This window comes from Glandiceps talaboti, chromosome 2 (assembly GCF_964340395.1).
Source record: "Glandiceps talaboti chromosome 2, keGlaTala1.1, whole genome shotgun sequence".
NCBI classification, from domain to species: domain Eukaryota; kingdom Metazoa; phylum Hemichordata; class Enteropneusta; family Spengelidae; genus Glandiceps; species Glandiceps talaboti.
Window position 1 is genome coordinate 17,718,006 of NC_135550.1, and position 19,972 is coordinate 17,737,977.

At 36.4% G+C, this 19,972-nt stretch overlaps 3 protein-coding genes across 3 annotated transcripts; all 3 read right to left on the reverse strand.

Annotated features, from left to right (window-relative positions):
- Positions 1-435: 435 nt before the first annotated feature.
- LOC144444978 (uncharacterized) lies at positions 436-1,242 on the reverse strand. The gene has a single exon (XM_078134531.1). The coding sequence runs from the start codon at positions 1,240-1,242 to the stop codon at positions 436-438; it is 807 nt and encodes a 268-aa protein (XP_077990657.1).
- A 2,702-nt stretch (positions 1,243-3,944) lies between these two features.
- Positions 3,945-4,757, reverse strand: LOC144444989 (uncharacterized). Its single transcript, XM_078134542.1, has one exon. The coding sequence runs from the start codon at positions 4,755-4,757 to the stop codon at positions 3,945-3,947; it is 813 nt and encodes a 270-aa protein (XP_077990668.1).
- A 7,099-nt stretch (positions 4,758-11,856) lies between these two features.
- LOC144444999 (uncharacterized) lies at positions 11,857-12,669 on the reverse strand. The gene has a single exon (XM_078134553.1). It carries the CDS (start codon positions 12,667-12,669, stop codon positions 11,857-11,859), a length of 813 nt encoding a protein of 270 aa, XP_077990679.1.
- Between the last annotated feature and the right edge of the window lie 7,303 nt (positions 12,670-19,972).

Genomic DNA, 19,972 nt, shown 5'->3' on the forward strand with positions numbered 1-19,972 from the left:
TTCACTGTTTGTCTTCGAACGTTGCAGTCCGTGCAGGGATGGGGGCGCAAATGAAACCAGAAAACATTACGTCTTATCTTGTTTCCGATATTTTCAATATATCGCTATCGCTCGTGCATATATTTCGTTCACTGGTCAAAACCTCTATACCATTCCCAGGGGGTGGTTTATTGCTTAAATAATTAATTTTTCTTGTAGAAAAGATTATTCTGATTATTATTCTTCCATATGCTTGAATATCGGTTATCATCCATACTCTGTAGCTCAAATAGTCAGTTTTTTTTTGTACATTTCACGATAGATTGATTAACTTCTATCATTTCCAAACGCAATTGTAAACAAATATGAACACATTTCTTCATAAAACTTCATCATTCTTTCATAGGCTTACACACATAGACTTTCATTGGATTACCGATTGTCACACTTCATTGTTCAAATAGTGATTTTTCTTTGGTACATGTCATGATAGATTGCTTGGTTAGATTCTATAATTTTCCAAATCTCTTCTGGGAGTTCAGGCTCTTCAGTGTATGATGTCGCCCCTGGTACTTTTGTGGATGGCAGAAAACAAGTACTTGTCACTGCTGCGTTGTAGGCATCAGAACATGTGTCAAGAAACTTTGGAAACCAGTGTTGTGTGGTACCCGGTTTCCAGTTCAGCATGGATTCGTGAAATGGTAAGCCGGTTCCACTGCAGTATTTCTGTAGAACTTCTCGAGGAGACATGACTAAATCATCTGATTCGATGATTATTGGCTTCTGTTGTAATGTTCCTGTCACGTGACAATATAGATCCCAAAGTGGTTTCATGTTTATCATATAAGAAAGATATTTTTCACGAACATCGTCCTCGAAAGCATCACCAATACCAGCATTGAACACTTTGTAATAGGATACACATAATTTCTTTGGATCTCTGATAAGAAAGGTATGGAGATAGCCTACGGGTAAATAATCCATGTTTCCATTCAGAAAATGCGGTATATCCTTTGCAAAGACAGCGGTCTTTCCTGGATAGTCAGATTCGAGTCTTGCTACCACTTCGGCATATTTATAGCCAGGTATTGCTGACTCTTGTGCAAGTACTACACTTCGGTCCTCTCCCCATGAATAAGCAATTGTATAAGGATTGTGGAAAATCTTGAACGAGGGGACAGAAGCCATGGACATTTCAAAAACTGTTCCCCTTGTACGAGGTAGACGCCATAGCATTACCCTTGTTGATGGATTTGCTGACATTTGCTTTGAATGTCTGATTTCACTGAAGAAAGAAAATCATTGCATTTAGAGGTATATACGGTATTTTGGATATTCATTTTCGACCATTTCAGTTTCTCTTCTAAGATACGTCTTAGATTTACTGAAATTTCCTAAATTCCAGTAACGATAAAAGAGTTCGCACGTATTGTGGCTTTCCTCTGTTGAGTCTCAGAACCACTTTTGTTGGCCAGAAAGAGCTAGGCTGTGACATATTTGTGACACTTAATGTGACTTGAACTGCTTACATTGTCATCGGATATAGGCGTTGATGTTTACAGTAAATAATGACGAATCATTTTTATTTTCAAGTCATGCAAATTGCGGCGGTAAGTTGCCGACGGTGACTTTTTAATGAATGACAAACCCGTTCATCTGTAATACTAGCTTTTTTTCGTCCGGGGGCAGTAGTCCTTAGGGGGCAGTTGTCCCGGGGGGGGGGGGGCAATTGTCCTTCGGGGGCAATTGTCCGGGGGACAGTTGTCCTTCAGGGTCAATTGTCCGGGGGCAGTTGTCCTAGAATCGCTGCAAAGGTCGTGAGACAGTAAAAGAATTTACAAATATGAGGAATATAACATTTTATAGGCTGATCGTGACTGGTATTGATCTCCATTGATTTTCGTTCAACACTCAACCCATTCTCTCACGTTTGCATATTCAGTATTTCGTGTTTGTCAATTTGTTTTGACTCTCATCTGAAGCCCCTGTTGGAACAGGAGTCCGAACGGCAATAAGTCATTTCTTTTATCAATAATATACCTATTCAATTCAGGTCACATGCCATGTATGTTTAGAAGTGTGTTTGGTGGACCTGTCTTTATGTCTAATGTAGACGTGAGAGGTGTCACCACTACTCAGTGTTATAATGCCTTATGAGTGTCAAGGACAAAATAAATCTATATTTGTCAAAGTACAGTCGATCGTGACTTGGTCTTTGATGACATATCTTTATCTATACGACCTGGTCTCCTTATTCATTTGAGACAGGTTGAAATGACGACAGATCACAATAACATGAGTCCGAAAATTCAGTACATGTACACAGTTCAAATTGCAAGAGGTTAAATTATGAGTTACGCCTTAATGGTGTTCTGTCCTTTCTACCCCACACCATACAAATTCTTATAAATGCATTGAATAAACGAAACCAAATAAAATACTGACAAAAAGCACGTTGATGGCTGAATAACACCAACAATCAAGATCGTCATATATGTGATAAGAAAAGTGAATCAAATTTGTCCTTTTAATGGTATTATATCTAGAATTGCTTTATGAATTATGAAACATTCTGTATTTCGTAAGGACGTCAATTGTTTTCAAAATGTGTTCAAGGAAAAACGATCAATCATGTGTGGGACTAATATGTTTCCAGCTATAACTACCTGGCGTATTGATCTAAAGTTTAGTGTTTACATGTTTCTAAGATAGGGGTGGCCTTAATTACTTCTATGTTTCCAATTGCAGCACCTTAAAATGATGGGTTTGTCGGTCGGTTAAAAAAACGAAAGAGGTAAAAATCAACAGTAAAGTGTATGTGTACAAGATGATGTTCAGTGCATAATCACACACACTTAGAAATGGCAATTACAGTCGGAAGGAAACTGTGAAATATTTGTTTTATTACAGATCCCGAATTTAAGCAATAAACGGTAATTTTCGCTCATACACGCACTTCTGGGGTCGCCATCAGACAGACAAAACAATGACTTTGTGATTTCTTCTAATCCTGCCGTAGAGGACGTCCATTTATTATCATTTGCTAGATTTAATATAGTCGTGTTATGAGAAATAATGAATTATGCAAGGCGGCCTTAAGGAGGTTTTCACGATGTATTTGAATACCATGGTATGAAAATAATTGGGCCAGTTAATCTAAAAATCAAAGCTGACAAATTTCTTCTCTAATAATAAGAAGAAGAAGAAGAATATTACACCGCTAGATTAACTAGTCTTTTGCCAATAGTGCTAATTCACTTAGTATGAGAACAAGTTACCTTGATATTTTCACCAGCACAATATGGAAAACTTCAAAGTTCACCAGCAAAGTAGCAGCTACATGTAATTGTTTGAGTATCTTATTTTGGGAACTCACACTATGGATACTTGCAATGTCACATTGAAGAACCTAGCCTTTGTACATGTATTTGGAAGAAATAATGAATTATTGTGACAGGTAAAACAGGACAGTGTTCATTCGTTTGTGTGTTATTTCAAGTGACGTCATGCAGATGAGAAATTTCAGAAGTGAAGTCTTTGAAGCCGAGTCATCGTCAAAGAGACTTGCGATCACGAATTAAATGAAACATTTCTTGAATGAAATATAAACAGAACAATTTTTTATTATAATTGAACACATAAGAAATACTTTCTTAAATTGATAATCTTTATTTTTTCTTTTATAAAAGATGATTCTGTCATATTATTCTTTCATATATACACACTTCAGTTATCATCAATAGTCTGTAGCTTAAATAGTGATTTTTCTGTGACACATTTCATAATAGATTGATTAGCGTCTATAATTTCCAAACGAAACAGTTCTTCGATGAAATATGAACATAATTTCTTTCTACTATAATTATGGAAGAAACAATACATTTCTTCTTAATACTGATCATCATTCTTTCATAGGCTTACACACACAGACTTTCATGGGATTATCGTTTGTCATAATTCAATATTCAAATAGTGATTTTTCTTTGGTACATGTCATGATAGATTGCTTGATTAGATTCTATGATTTTCCAAATCTCTTCTGGGAGTTCAGGCTCATCAGTGTATGACGTCGCCCCTGGTTCTTTTGTGGGTGGCAGAAAACAAGTACTTGTGAGTGCTGCATTGTAGACACCAGAACGGGATTGGAGATCAAGAACTTTCTGAGGCCAATGACCAGTGTTACCAGGTTTCCAGTTCAGCATGGATTCGTGAAATGGTAAGCCGGTTTCACTGCAGTATTTCTGTAGTACTTCTCTAGGAGACGTGACCAAATCATCTGATTCGATGATTATTGGCTTCTGTTGTAATGCTCCTGTCACGTGACAATATAGATCCCAAAGTGGTTTCATATTTATCATATAAGAAAGGTATTTTTCACGAACATCGTCCTCCAATTTTTCACTAATACCAGCTTTGAAAACTTTGTAATAGGATAAACATGATTTCTTTGGATCTCTGATGAGAAATGTATGGAGATAGCCTACGGGTAAATAATCCATGTTTCCATTCAGAAAATGCGGTATATCCTTTCCAAAGACAGCTGTCTTTCCTGGATAGTCAGATTCGAGTTCTTCTACCTCTTCGGCATATTTATAGCCAGGTATTGCTGACTCTTTTGCAAGTACTACACTTCGATCCTCTCCCCATAAATAAGCAATTGTATAAGGATTGTGGAAAATCTTGAACGAGGGGACAGAAGCCATGGACATTTCAAAAACTGTTCCCCTTGTACGAGGTAGACGCCATAGCATTACCCTTGTTGATGGATTTGCTGACATTTGCTTTGAATGTCTGATTTCACTGAAGAAAGAAAATCATTGCATTTAAAGGTATGGACGATATTTTGGATATTCATTATTTCGACCATTTCAATTTCTCAAGATACGTCTTAGATTTACTTAAATTTCATAAATTCCAGTAACGATAAAGGAGTTTGCACGTATTGTGGCTTTCCTCGGTTGAGACCACTTTTGTTGGCCATAATGAGCTAGGCTGTGACATATTTGTGACACTTAATGTGACTTGAACTGCTTACATTGTCATCGGATATAGGCGTTGATGTTTACAGTAAATAATGACTAATCATTTTTATTTTCAAGTCATGAAAGTGGGTTTTAGGTAATGGTGTAACCTAGATTAAAGGATAATTCCATCTTTCATTTTTATGACAGAAATTGGGATTTAATTGTAGAGTTTGCTGTACACATTGTCACATACTACACTACATATACTACAACGTAATGCTAAACGACAATAGTTGTTCAACATGATTAAATCTTCCAACTTTTAACAATATACCAAATTTGAGTTCGGACTCAGAAAGAACTTGTGGGCAGTAGAGAGAAATTAACATTTCACCTTGAATGCGTGATGGCTGTATAGAACAAATAAACACCACGCGAACGGGAGTGATGCAGAATGGCAGTGTATCTGCTCAAATGTACACCATTGTACAGAAGTAATGACTACATAAACGATTCGATAATTACGTACCTTACGTTTGCGCAGTTGAAGTCCATACTAGTGATTCTGAAGAAATGATTTATGGGGTGAAACGGGATCAAGTAAACGGTTTAAACACCAGTATACAAAGAAGTAGTCTATCAGCTAGCCCTCGGATGTTCTTCCGATAAAATACGACACACAGCCGAACAACGCTATCGAGGATCGGGCAAGCCCTCACATGCGAACTTCGTTCGCTTATAGTTATAGCATCGAAAGAAAGCCCGAACGTCTAGCAGCAAGACTAACAAAGAAGGTGAGGTTGCGTGTTGAGCACAAGTAGGCGAATGAATATATTATGAAGTCCTGTCTAAAGGTGTGATAACCTAATCACATGATCTAGCGACCCCTGTAGCAAGTTGTTGATCACGAGACAACAACGTTGTATTAGGGTACTTTACATTATACGATCATCATCATAATATATATCATATCATTGGACGCTTAGAAAATATGACTTTTTATACTATTTGCCCAGTCCCAAGGATAACATATAGCAGATTGTTAACTGACAGTCGCTAGGAAAACAATAAATATATGATTTCCTGTGCTGGAAACTGATCCCAACAAGCAAAACACATATTTTGCACTGTTCGCCAAGTTCCAATGATGCCATTTTCAATATGTGAAAACATGTCATTCGCACAATTACTTGATGAATCGTTTATTCCGCATCCAATTTCTAATAACATAGATAACTGTTTCACACTGTCAGGTACATCATTCTATATAGTTAGCGTTATTGGCTGACAACAATTGTACACACCACAAATAAATAAATACTGTGAAATTTTCTACAAATGTTTCAGCAAAACTATTTTACATTTAGTAACTCTTGATTTTCCAACACATCGTTTGAATTAGCTAATGAGAAAATATAGTCTATGTTTTTGACCCAGGATGGCTATTAATATATTTAGCAACTTAGCCCAACATTTGACACATCGTGGATATCTGCTACGTTCTCCCAGCACAGCAACATTCAGCGCATTATTAACTACACCAAAAACGAACGACATGCCAGCTCCTCAATTCTTTCTAAAGACTCATACTGTTGGTAACCCCATATATCAAACCTGATGGTCAAGATCAGCAAATCATCACCGTGTCAAATAATGTTTAGCTCCGCTGTCAGCGAAAGCTGAAAGCGTAGCTTTAGGTATAGGTTGTATAGAGTATAGAGAGTAGAGTGAATCATAGGTGTCCGTCAAACTTTTATATTTTCATTATTTTCTCCGAAGTGACAGTCAGAATTCTTCGATATTTGGTGTGTATGTTCCCTGGGGGGGGGGGGGGAGAGGCTATTCAGATTTGTTCATGCCAAGTTGATCTGTGCCATTTTCAATTTTTTATGAGGGACTAACCCGGAAGCAAGTCGTTGCCAGCCATACCTTACAGTGGTAACATCGTCCGAGAAATCGCTGCGTTCAGAGTGTCATTATTCACAGAATAGTTTTTTTCGATTGAAAACCCGTCTTGAATTGTATAACTCTAACAAATGAAGACATGTCAAGTTATATTTTGAAAGTTGTATCGCTAGTTTGAGACGATTTCCTCACGTACTATCGAGGCTTGGACCTTACTCCAGTTCAGCGGGAAGTTTAGCCAGTCCGATAATTCTTTCTGGTTTAGTTTACAACACTTTTGATCACACAGATTTTGTTTTTGTGATGAAAAGAAATTAAAAAAAAAGATCACTTCAACCATTTCGTTGTGTTTTCTTTATGAAAGGTAATCGAACATGAACGAGTGTTACCGCTGTAACGTATGGCTGAGAATGACTCTCTTCCGGGTACTTGTCGCCGTACGGAATAAGATGGCGATTAATACATTTCTTCCCTATATATATCTACTACAACTAGTACAAGTTGAATGTTGTTGACTTGGTAAATTTGTTAGAAAATTGAAATTGAAATTGCCTCAGAATTATTTTAGATCCCTAGTTTATTTCATTCATCATTAACATTTTCCAGGGTTAAAGCTGTAAGACACTGGAATTATTTATAGCCAACCTCAAAATCCTCTTTTTTTTCTTTTTCTTGTGTGCATTTCCCAGTCATTTTTTTCATAGATTTTGTGCAATTTTTCATAACAGTAGATTTATGTTATAAAATGGTGACTATGGTATAAAAGTACAATACATTACCAACTTCTGTATAAAATGTGTTTTATAGTGAGACATCATATGAAACCAGTAACCACTTTATTACATCGCTAAAACAAAACTGCTTAGTGAAGAACTGAACCACTTCTACATGTCACCAAAATACAAAAAAAAACAGCGGACCTATTCTGACCGATAGGTCGCTTGTTAAAAAGCATCGTATGACAGCGTTCCTGTGGTTTAAGTTGCTCTCAGTAAACTAAAAACACTTCTGGCTTGCTGTGCTAATGTTTCCGTTGCCACAAACCAATGTAGGCGACAAGAAAATGTCTGTATAGTAAAAATGATACAACTTCTACGGGTTTATCACTATAAGACCATCTCTTCTTGAGGTGAGCCCACCTGCCTTGAAAGTAAGCACATTTGGTCTTTGATAGTTTGTCAACTAATTTCTATTTGTCACAACAATTACTTCAACTAATTATGTATTTAGTATGCACTGTTACAGTAGCCTATTATCGTTTCCGAAATTAGAGCTACATCATCTGCTAAAAGAAAGTACAAGAGTTTAGTTTTAGTCGGGGAAAGTTGTACATCTCTTTGGCCAACTTTGAGAAGTTCTTTAGGCAGTTCATTAATAAATGAAAAAAAAGCACAAAAAGGGACTGATCATCCATCCCTGACGACATACGAATTCCTAGAGGACTTAAATTAAAGTAACATGTGAGTCCTCTGGTTGTTTGAACACAAGGCTGCACGTCTTGATACATTGAGTGAAGAATCTTCAATATTTGTCCTATCGCATCACCTTTTCATAAAGATACCATAGTCACATGACGTTCAACTGAGTCAAAAGCCATCGAAAAATCGTCAAATGCACATCATTATCACCTAATTAGTAAACCCCATTTACTATATATATAATACTCCCCACCTTTCATGAATTTCATCAAAAATCACACTGCGCATGTGCTTGAGACATATATTTTTGCTGCGACAGAGACAACACCTCTCTGTTACAACTTCCTCTCTTGATTTATGACTTTGTGACTGGATCGTCATCTCTTTATTAAAGTCTGTGAGCTTCAGCATTTCATACCAAAGTTTGCTGGAAGTTGTCGTTTTCGCTCGTATTTGCGAAGGCCAACTGTATCTACATAAGTCAGAATTACTACCACTTTTCTGTTTGAAATACCAAACGTTTGGCAGATTTCTCTTGTCTATGGTCATACTACATAGAATAAACCGGTTCTCGTCTGATCACCGAAGTGAAACCGAGTCGCGATCGGGCGTGGCTATTACTTGGATAGTTCCCTCCTGGGAATGCAACGTGCTGTAGGCTTTTAATTTGTAGTCATTCCAACTTCCAATCAATTATTTTGAATTAGTATTTCGTCAGACACATTCTTTTGATCTATCTGCACATTCTTTGTTCCACTCACTACTAATTGGGAGTCTTGTGTCAGGTTTTCTTCTTATCAATGGATTAGGGTGACCCTATTTTTTTCTGTTTCTCCTTACCAACCAACCAACCAAAATTTTCAGCTCCGACATCACAATTTTAAAAGAATTGTTATTTGCGACCACCCTTAATATTTTGAGGAAAAGCGCCCTCTCTGGCAATAATAAGCAAGTGTCTGGACTGTCGATGTCATCTACAGTCATGGTGGCGATGACCACACTTGTTCACGAACAGAGCATTTTTTTCAGGATAGAAGTTACTCAAGTAGGGGGCCTGAAAACATGACATGAAAAAACGATTTGTTTTATAAATTTTTTTACTTTTTTTTTTTTTTACAAATCAACCGACCACAGTTGCCATGAAAAAGTAATGAGGAACATTTTTTTTTGAAATAGGGTCACCCTTAGATTACAAATATCTTGGCCTAGTTATATTGTTTTATGTGACATTTGTGGGGTTCATTGTTGTTAATGCCTTCGAATGCCACTCATATCACGACATTAGTTGAGTTGTCTGAATAATGCTGCAAAGGTCGTGAGACAGTCAAAGAATTTACAAATATGAGCAATATAACATTTCATAGGCTGATCGCGACTGGTATTGATCGCCATTGATTTTCGTTCAACACTCAACCCATTCTCTCATGTTTGCATATTTGAGTATTTCGTGTTTGTCAACTTGTTTTGACTCTCATCTGAAGCCCCTGTTGGAACAGGAGTCTGAACGACAATAAGTCATTTCCTGTATCAATAATATACCTATTCAATTCAGGTCACATGCCATGTATGTTTAGAAGTGTGTTTGGTGGACCTGTCTTTATGTCTAATGTAGACATGAGAGGTGTCACCACTACTCAGTTTTATAATGCCTTATGAGTTTCAAGGACGAAATAAATCTATATTTGTCAAAGTACAGACAAGCGTGACTTGGTCTTTGATGACATATCTTTATCTATACGACCAGGTCGCCTTACTCATTTGAGACAGGTTAAAATGACGACAGATCACAAAAATTCAGTACATGTACACAGTTCAAATTGCAAGAGGTTTAAATTATGAGTTACGCCTTAATGGTGTTCTGTCCTTTCTACTCCACACCACACAATTTCTTATAAATGCATTGAATAAAAGAAACCAAATAAAATACTGACAAAAGCACGTTGATGGGTGCATAACACTAACAATCAAGATCGTCATGTATGTGATAAGAAAAGTGAATCAAATCTGTCTTTTTAATGGTACTATATCTACAATTACTTTATTTATTCTGAAACATTCTGTATTTCGTAAGGACGTCAATTGATACGCGAAACAGTTTTCACTGCAATATTAGCCATTTGCAGTTTCAAAAATTGTAAGGAAAAATGATCAATCATGTGCAAGTGTGTGACTAATATGTTTTCGGCTATATCTACCTGGTGTATTGATGTAAAGTTTAGTGTTTACATGTTTCTAAGATATCTTAATAGGGGTGGCCTTAATTACTTCTATGTTTCTGATAGTAACACCTTAAAATGATGGGTTTGTCGGTCGCTTAAAAAAGGAAAAGAATTAAGAACAGTAAGGTGTATGTGTACAAGATAATGATACGTTCAATTCATAATCATACACTTAGAAATGACAAATACAGTCGGAAGGAAACTGTGAAACATTTGTTTGATTACAGATCCCGAATTTAAGCAATAAACAGTAATTTTCGCTCACACACGCACTTCTGAGGTCGCCATCAGACACACGAAACAATGACGTGATTTTTTCTAATCCTGCCGTAGAGGACGTCCATTACTTCTTACTTCTATGTTTCTGATAGTAACACCTTAAAATGATGGGTTTGTCGGTCGCATTTATTATCATTTGCTAAATTTAACATTGTCGCGTTATGAGAAATATTGAATTACGCAAGGCGGCCTTAAGGAGGCATTCACGATGTATTTGAATGCCATGGTATGTAAATAATTGAGTCAATTAATCTAAAATTAATCAAAGCTGACAAATTTCTTCTCTAATAATAATAAGAAGAAGAATATTACACTCTTAGATTAACTAGTCTTTTGCCAATAGTGCTAATTCACTTACTTCGAGAAAAACTTCGCTTGGTACTTTTTCCAGCACCAGCTAATAATATGAGTATCTCATTTTGGGAACACACGCTATGGATACTTGCAAAGTCACATTGAATAACCTAGCCTTTGTACATGTATTTGGAAGAAATAAATTATTGTGACAGGTAAAACAGGACAGTGTTCATTCGTTTGTGTGATATTTCAAGTGACGTCATGCAGATGAGAAGTTTCAGAAGTGAAGCCATTGAAGCCAAGTCATCGTCAAAGAGATTTGTTATCACGAATTAAATGAAACATTTCTTGAATGAAATATAAACAAAACAAATTTTTATAATAATTGAACGAACAATACATTAGAAATACTTTCTTAAAATTGGTAATCTTTATTTTTCCTTTTATAAAATATGATTCTGATTATTATTCTTTCATATATACACACTTCAGTTATCATCCATCCTCTGTAGCTTAAATAGTGATTTTTCTTTGACACATTTCATAATAGATTGATTAGCGTCTATAATTTCCAAACAAAACAGTTCTTCGATGAAATATAAACATAATTTCATTTTATTATTATGGAAGAAACAATACATTTCTTCTTAATTCTCAGTTTTTCTAAGAAAAGCTGATTCTGATCACTATTCTTTCATAGGCTTACACACACACACACACACACACACACACACACACACCACACACACACACACACAGACTTTCGTGGGATTATCGGTTGTCATAATTCATTGTTCAAATAGTGATTTTTCTTTGGTACATGTCATGATAGATTGCTTGATTAGATTCTATGATTTTCCAAATCTCTTCTGGGAGTTCAGGTTCGTCAGTGTATGACGTTGCCCCTGGTATTTTTGTGGAAGGCAGAAAACAAGTACTTGTGAGTGCTGCATTGTAGACACCAGAACGGGATTGGAGATCAAGAACTTTCTGAGGCCAATGACCAGTGTTACCAGGTTTCCAGTTCAGCATGGATTCGTGAAATGGTAAGCCGGTTTCACTGCAGTATTTCTGTAGTACTTCTCGTGGAGACATGACTAAATCATCTGATTCGATGATTATTGGCTTCTGCTGTAATGTTCCTGTCACGTGACAATATAGATCCCAAAGTGGTTTCATGTTTATCACATGAGAAAAGAATTGTTCACGAACATCGTCTTTGTATCCATCACCAATACCAGCATTGAAAACTTTGTAATAGGATAAACATAATTTCTTTGGATCTCTGATAAGAAATGTATGGAGATGGCCTACGGGTAAATAATCCATGTTTCCATTCAGATAATGTGGCATATCCTTTGCAAAGACAGCAGTCTTTCCTGGATAGTCAGATTCGAGTCTTTCTACCACTTCGGCATATGTATAGCCAGGTATTGCTGACTCTTGTGCAAGTACTACACTTCGATCCTCTCCCCAAGAATAAGCAATTGTATAAGGATTGTGGAAAATCTTGAACGAGGGGACAGAAGCCATGGACATTTCAAACACTGTTCCCCTTGTACGAGGTAGACGCCATAGCATTACCCTTGTTGATGGATTTGGTGACATTTGGTTTGAATGTCTGATTTCACTGAAGAAAGAAAATCATTGCATTTAAAGGTATGGACGATATTTAGGATATTCATTATTTCGACCATTTCAATTTCTCTTCTCAGATACGTCTTAGATTTACCAAATTTCCTAAATTCAAATAACGATAATTTTGCACGTATTGTGGCTTTCCTCGGTTGAGTCTCAGAACCATTGTTGATGGCCAGAGAGAGAGAGAGAGAGAGAGAGAGAGAGAGAGAGAGAGAGAGAGAGAGAGAGAGAGAGAGAGAGAGAGAGAGAGAGAGAGAGAGAGAGAGAGAGAGAGAGAGAGAGAGAGAGAGAGAGAGAGAGCTAGGCTATGACATATTTGTGACACTTTAATAATGTGACTTGAACTGGTTGCATTGTCATCGGTTAGGCGTTGATGTTTACAGTAAAGAGTGTCTAATCATTTTTATCATCAAGTCACGTAAGTGCGTTTTAGCTAATGTTGTTACCTAGTTTAAAGGATAATTACATCGTTCATTTTTATGACAGAAATTGTGTTTTAATTGTAGAGTGTGCTGTACACATTGTCAATAGGATAGAATATGAGATGGAAACAGATTTTACACTTTAGTCTGATGGATTGGAATAAAAATAAAGTGACCACTACTGAAACAAGCATTACTTGGGAAAGAGCCTGACATTAAGGCTAGATCTGGCTATGTTGTTTTGTTTATGACAGGGGCGAGGGGGTCGATCGAGACATGTTGTTGTCTTCAGGCAAAAACATCCACCGACTATCATAATGACCAGTCCATACTGCACTACATATAATACAAGAGAAATGCACTTTGCACTTTGAGTTCTAGATGGCTAGGACAAATACATGTAAGGGAGCCTTCAGTAATGACAAGGGGAGGGCCAGGGGAATTGGGAGCACTTTTTATAATCCGGTCCTTGGCGGAGGGCCATATTTTAGAAAATGTAAATTAGGGGAGGATCACATTTTACACTGACTCATTACTTTTATATAACTTTGCATTATTTTGTGATTTTGGCATGATCCCACCGCTGTCACTGTGACCAGTTCAAAACCCTACTGCTACCACATCCCATCACTGCCACCATTCTAAAATAATAACATAACATCAATGAAATGCAGTGAATTAACTGTTATTTGTGGTGTGAGTAGTCAGTTGTGCACTCAATTACTCTTTTTGATTTCTGACCGTCAGCTCAGGCAATAGATCCGAACACATGCATTGATTTCATACAAACACAAACTCACAATGATGGTAATAGTGGGAAATGACAAATGCCTTTAATCTTGAGCTCTAACAACTACGCCACAGGAGGAAGTGTTAAAAATGTTTTTCATCAAATATCTGAACGGGGGAGGTCATATTTTAGAGAAATGATATTGAGGGGAGGGTCATAAGACGAGGGGAAGGGTCACATTTTATGCAACAGTCCGGGCTTGATTTCCCCCAGTTCTCCCCCTTTATAATTACTGAGGGCTCCCTAAACATCAAGCGTAAGGTAGTGATGCAGTGGCAATGTATCTGCTCAAATACACAACGTTGTACTATACAGAAGTACAATGTTGTAATAACTACAGTAAACTATTTGATAATTACGTACCTTATGTTTGCGCATGGTAAGTCCATCCTAGTGACGTAATGATTTAAGAGGTGAAACGGGATCGAGTAAATGGTTTAAAACAATAGTGTACCAAGAAGCTGAGGTTGCGTGTTGAGAATAGCTAGGCGAATGAATGTAATATATTATGAAGTCAAGACCAGTCGATGGTCAAGGTCAAGCAAAGGTAAATATTAACATGAATAGTATTAACTGTCCAGAGTTTAAATTTTAGGTTTAAAGTACCGTGTGATCTCTCGTGACATGTAAACCCCTCGCGAGAAAGTCTCATATAAGGTGGTCCAGAGAAAAAGAAGTCGCTTGTTTTTAAATCAGCCAATGGAAATGAAGAAACTAAAAGCCTGTGCATGGAAAATTTCTAACTACTAATACTGTTTAAAAACATGTTTATCTATGATTATAAACCAAAGATACATGATTATATGTACTCGTGTATCGGAAGATTGTGAATATAGTAATTTTGTAATCCTCCTCTAAAGAAGTTGAACTGAATATGTGAATTTGAAGATTTTCACAGAAAGTAAACTTAGTGAAGAACTAAAGGCCGACAATTCAACAATGTCAATTCCACCTTTGCTGTAATGATCTGTAATGTATTGAAATAATAACACTACCATTCTCCAAACTTGCAACACGTGGTACCGAATCTATGTCAAAGAAGGTACAACAGTTTTTTAGGAAGAATACTAATTCATCTAGTTCTATATTGTGATGACTTAATGAATTATATAATGCTTTTCGTTGAACACTATTACCCTTTCTGTCATGCATGTGTATATTTGTATTGTGTAGTTGTCAACTTGTTTTGACACTCATCTCAAACCCGTATCGAAAAGGAACATCAAGAATGCACCTTTTCAAATCAGGGCACAATACATGATGTGTATTCAAAATTGTATTTTGTGGGTCACTCCTTATACCAATGTAGACGTGATCACACCACTTATTTTTATAATTCTTTCTCAACCTACATTTCTCAAAGTACAGTCGGGTGAGATAACATATCTTTAGCTATACGACAATGGTCTCCTTATTCATTTGAGACAAGTTGAAAAGACATCAGAACACAACACCATGAGGTCGAGAATTCAGTGCATGTACAATATGAGCCTGTCCTTTGTATTCCACACAAGTTTTTGTGAATGGATCGAAGATGTGAAATAGTGGTCAAGAGAAAATGACCATATCAAAGCTAGAAATATATATGTACGAGTCTGAACTATGTTTCGACAAAGACCTGAACCTGTTAAGACATATTCATCCAAATTTTGACTTAATATTTTCACCACTCAAGGTACCAGCTAATTATTTGAGTATCTCTTGTTTCTGGAATACGCATTATATAAATTCGAACAAAGTCATGTTGAATAACCTTGTCATTGTACATGTGTTTTGAAGAAATAAACAATTATTGTAACAGATAAAACAAACCAGTATTCATAATTCGATTGTGTGCTCTCGTGTAGTGCAGAAGTGAATCGTTTGAATTCATCTTCAAAGCGACTTGAATTAAATAAAACAGTTCTTCAATGAAATACAAACGCACACAATAATTTCTTTAAACTTAAGGCGGATTTGTAATAATATTCGGGTTTTTTTCTGAGACAGAATGATTCTGATCATTATTCTTTCATAGGCTTACACACATAGGCTTTCATGGGATTATCGGTTGTCTCCCTACATTAATTGCCACCAGTGAAGACAACTGCAAAACTAATCATAAACTAGCCTATGACATTTGCCCCACATACACACTTGCTGTAAAGTACTAAATAAAAAGAACAGTAACTGCAATGAAGTTGATTGATTAACATTTGAGGAGAATGTAGAAAAAATAATCGCATCGTCGCACCACTTTAGACAACATTTCCTGACGAGAAATTATTTTTTCCTTTTTAGTGGCCTACAAAATTATGTGAATTACTTATTAAAACTAAAAGCTACATAAATAATATTTCCAGGACAAGAGCACTTTGTATCAAGAATGTATGTATAAAATTATATTGAATTTGAAGCGTGCATTCTTGAGATACAGCCTAATTACCAAAAACCATTAATTATGTAAATTGCTTGTTAATATTATTCATGGGATGTTTATCATTTCTCTCACTACGCTACAGAACACATGCAATAAATTTCGTTTGAACTGAGCTAGTCGTTTTTTAGAAAATGGTGATAAAGTCGCACCACTTTAGACAACATTTCCTGACCAGACAATAATTGTTTGTTTTTTGTGGCCTACTGAAAATATGCCAATAACTTATTAAAACTAAAAGCTACATTAGTAATATTTTCAGGACTAGTGCACTTTGATATCACAAATATATGTACCCAGTTATAATGAATTTGAAGCGTGCGTTCTTGAGATATAGCCTAATTCCCGAAAACCATTAATTACGTAAATTGCTTAGTAATATTCACGGGATTTTTACCAAAACCTAATCAGGTCTTGCTATTTCCCTACGGAATATGTCTTCAAAATTTCGTTTGAATTGAGCTAGCTGTTATGGAGAAAACGATGACACAGACAGACACACTGACAGACAGACAGACAGACACACACACACACACAGACTTTCACCCACTAATATATCTCTTTCTTACGGAAGAAAAGATGAGACAAGCAAGTATACATTTTGTTCTAAACCCTGCCAATTCTAAATTTAGCAACATGGGGGGGGGGGGGGTGTCACTACAATGCCCAACGTTATATGACATGATGATTCGTGTCACGTGAACTTATTTGTGGTCTGGGTAGTCTCCTTCTGTGCAAAGTTTATTTTATGGCTTTTTTAGCTCCGCTGTCAGTGACAGCTGAGTGGAGCTTAAGGATGAGATTGGTTCTCCGTCTTCCGTATATCACGTTTTTCTATTTTCATTTTCTTCTCCGAAACCGTGTCAGAATAGTTTGATATTTGATGCGCATGTTCCTTGTGGTGAGGCTATTCAGATTTGTCAATGCCAACTTGACCTGTGCCATTTTCAGTTTTTTTTCAGTATTTTTGTCAAAAATGATATTTTCAACTTCTTCTCAAATACTACTTGTCAACGATTGAAGTCAATGACACTTGGGCATTGTAACCGACACCATATTGGACATCAGCACACTAGGCTGTAGTCTCAGTTATCCAGCCTCTTGCCGTTGAGGGCATAACCCCCCTAGCAGAGCCTGTAAAAATACAATGTCACCTATTGAAAGGAGCAACATGGCCACTGACAAGATCTGGGACACTGATTGGACAAAAATGATTCTAAATTTTCATTTTCATCAACTATGTGTATATATAACAGAAATCATGTTATAAATGTTTTGTCGGGAGATAAAATACTCTTATGGAGAGCTCACCCATAACATGACCTCTATAGTAAAATCACATGGTGGCAACTCTTACTAAGAGTATTTGTATTTATCTTTGGACAAAGATGGTTTTCAAACGTGTATACCATGATTTCTGCTGTCAGCGAAAACTGTGTGGAGCTTAAGGGTTAGGTTGATTCTCCATCGTCATCTGTTGTCAGCTTTCTACTGTCATCTCCTCCTCTAAATGTGCATGGTCAATTGACCTGAAATTTGTTGTGCAAATGGCAGTTGATGAGCAGATAGAAATTTGTTCAGGACAAGTTTATTGGGGTATTGTTATGCAAATAAGGTGTAAAAATATAATTTCTGGTACAAATTCTTCAAAAATCTTCTCCAAAACTACTGGGTCAATTGGGTTTAAATTTGTTGTGCAGGTGTCTTGGGATGAACAGATATAAGTTTGATCAAGAAAAGTTGATTGGGTTATTAATATACAAATTAGGGTAAATAGAATTTTTGTAAAATGATTTTAATATCTCCACAGGACAAAATCTGTGATGTACAAGTTGTATACCCATGCCAAAACTACAGAGCCAATTGAGCTGAAATTTGGTTCATCATTTTGTTATGTTGGCACATTTTTTATATGCACCTGCACTAACAAGACCACACCCATAGCAAGTTTCAACAGCCAAACAATGGTGTATATTGCAGATATAACACAATAGGATGGGTAGTAGACACACGAATACAAAGTAGAAAATACATATGTAAATATGCCTAGTTATTCAAATTTGTTCAAACCAAGGATACACACACTGTTCTGCTTTTGGTGATTTTTGTATGTGTATTTGTAGGTTTTTTTTTTAAGATGGTCAGATTGCAATTTAGTATGTGGGCCACCACAGGGCTGAATCAGTGTACCACATTTTACGTTATGTATTATAAATTTGGTTGTAAAGTCTTCTTGTTCATTGTTGTACTTAATCACAATGCTTGGTCCTCGACATTGGACTATAATATAGAAGTACAATATCAAGAACATTATCAAAAAGGAGTCCAAACCTTTATCAATTAAATGTTTTAATCAATAATACACCTGTTAAAATAAGGTCACATGACTGGTGTATTTAACAGTGTGTTTGGTGGGCCAGTCTTTCTGCCCCATGTAGACGTGAAACGGGGTCACAAGATTTTTTCATACTACAATTGGGTTAAAGGTTGAAATCAATCTACATTTTTCCAAGTACAGTTGAGTGTAGTCTGTGATGACCTATATCTTTAGCCACACGACCTGGTCTAAATAAACTTTGTCTTTCAATGAAACCATAGCCAGATTTGGTCAATCAGTTTGGAACATGTTTGAATTCGTAAGGACTTCAATACATATGAAGTTTATGGCTGGAAATTTAACATTTGATGATAGGAAAATTGTTAAAGAGAAAATGGTCATCTAATTTGGGTCTAAAATTTGTTTCCGACTAAGATCTAAAGTTGAAAACAATAAGGCACAAATTGTAATGGTTCAGGTTCTTGGATATCGTAATCAGAAGGTATTCGCACATATTGGATATCGTAATCAGAAAGTATTTGCGCAGATTGGATATCGTAATCAGAAAGTATTCGCACATATTGGATATCGTAATCAGAAAGTATTTGCGCAGATTGGATATCGTAATCAGAAAGTATTCGCACATATTGGATAACGTAATCAGAAAGTATTCGCACATATTGGATATCGTAATCAGAAAGTATTTGCGCAGATTGGATATCGTAATTAGAAAGTATTCGCGCAGACTGCATATCGTAATCAGAAAGTAATCAGAAAGTATTCGCACATATTGGATATCGTAATCAGAAAGTATTTGTGCAGATTTTAGATATCGTAATCAGAAAGTATTCGCGCAGACTGCATATCGTAATCAGAAAGTATTCGCGCAGACTGCATTATCGTAATCAGAAAGTATTCGCGCAGACTGCATATCGTAATCAGAAAGTATTCGCGCAGACTCTATATCGTAATCAAAAAGTATTCGCACAGATTGCATATCATAATCAGAAGGTATTCGCACAGATTGCATATCGTAATCAGAAGGTATTCGCACAGATTGCATATCGTAATCAGAAAGTATTCGCGCAGATTGCATATCGTAATCAGAAAGTATTCGCGCAGACTGCATATCGTAATCAGAAGGTATTCGCGCATATTAGATATCGTAATCAGAAAGTATTCGCGCAGATTGGTTCTATCCACTAATAAAAGCTGCTCACTTCTTCGCCATTAAATGATACTACTGCCGACATCAGACCGTGGACGAACGGGACCTGTTACAAGCAGAGTAATAACACTTGGCTCAGCATGTTGGACTTGTATTT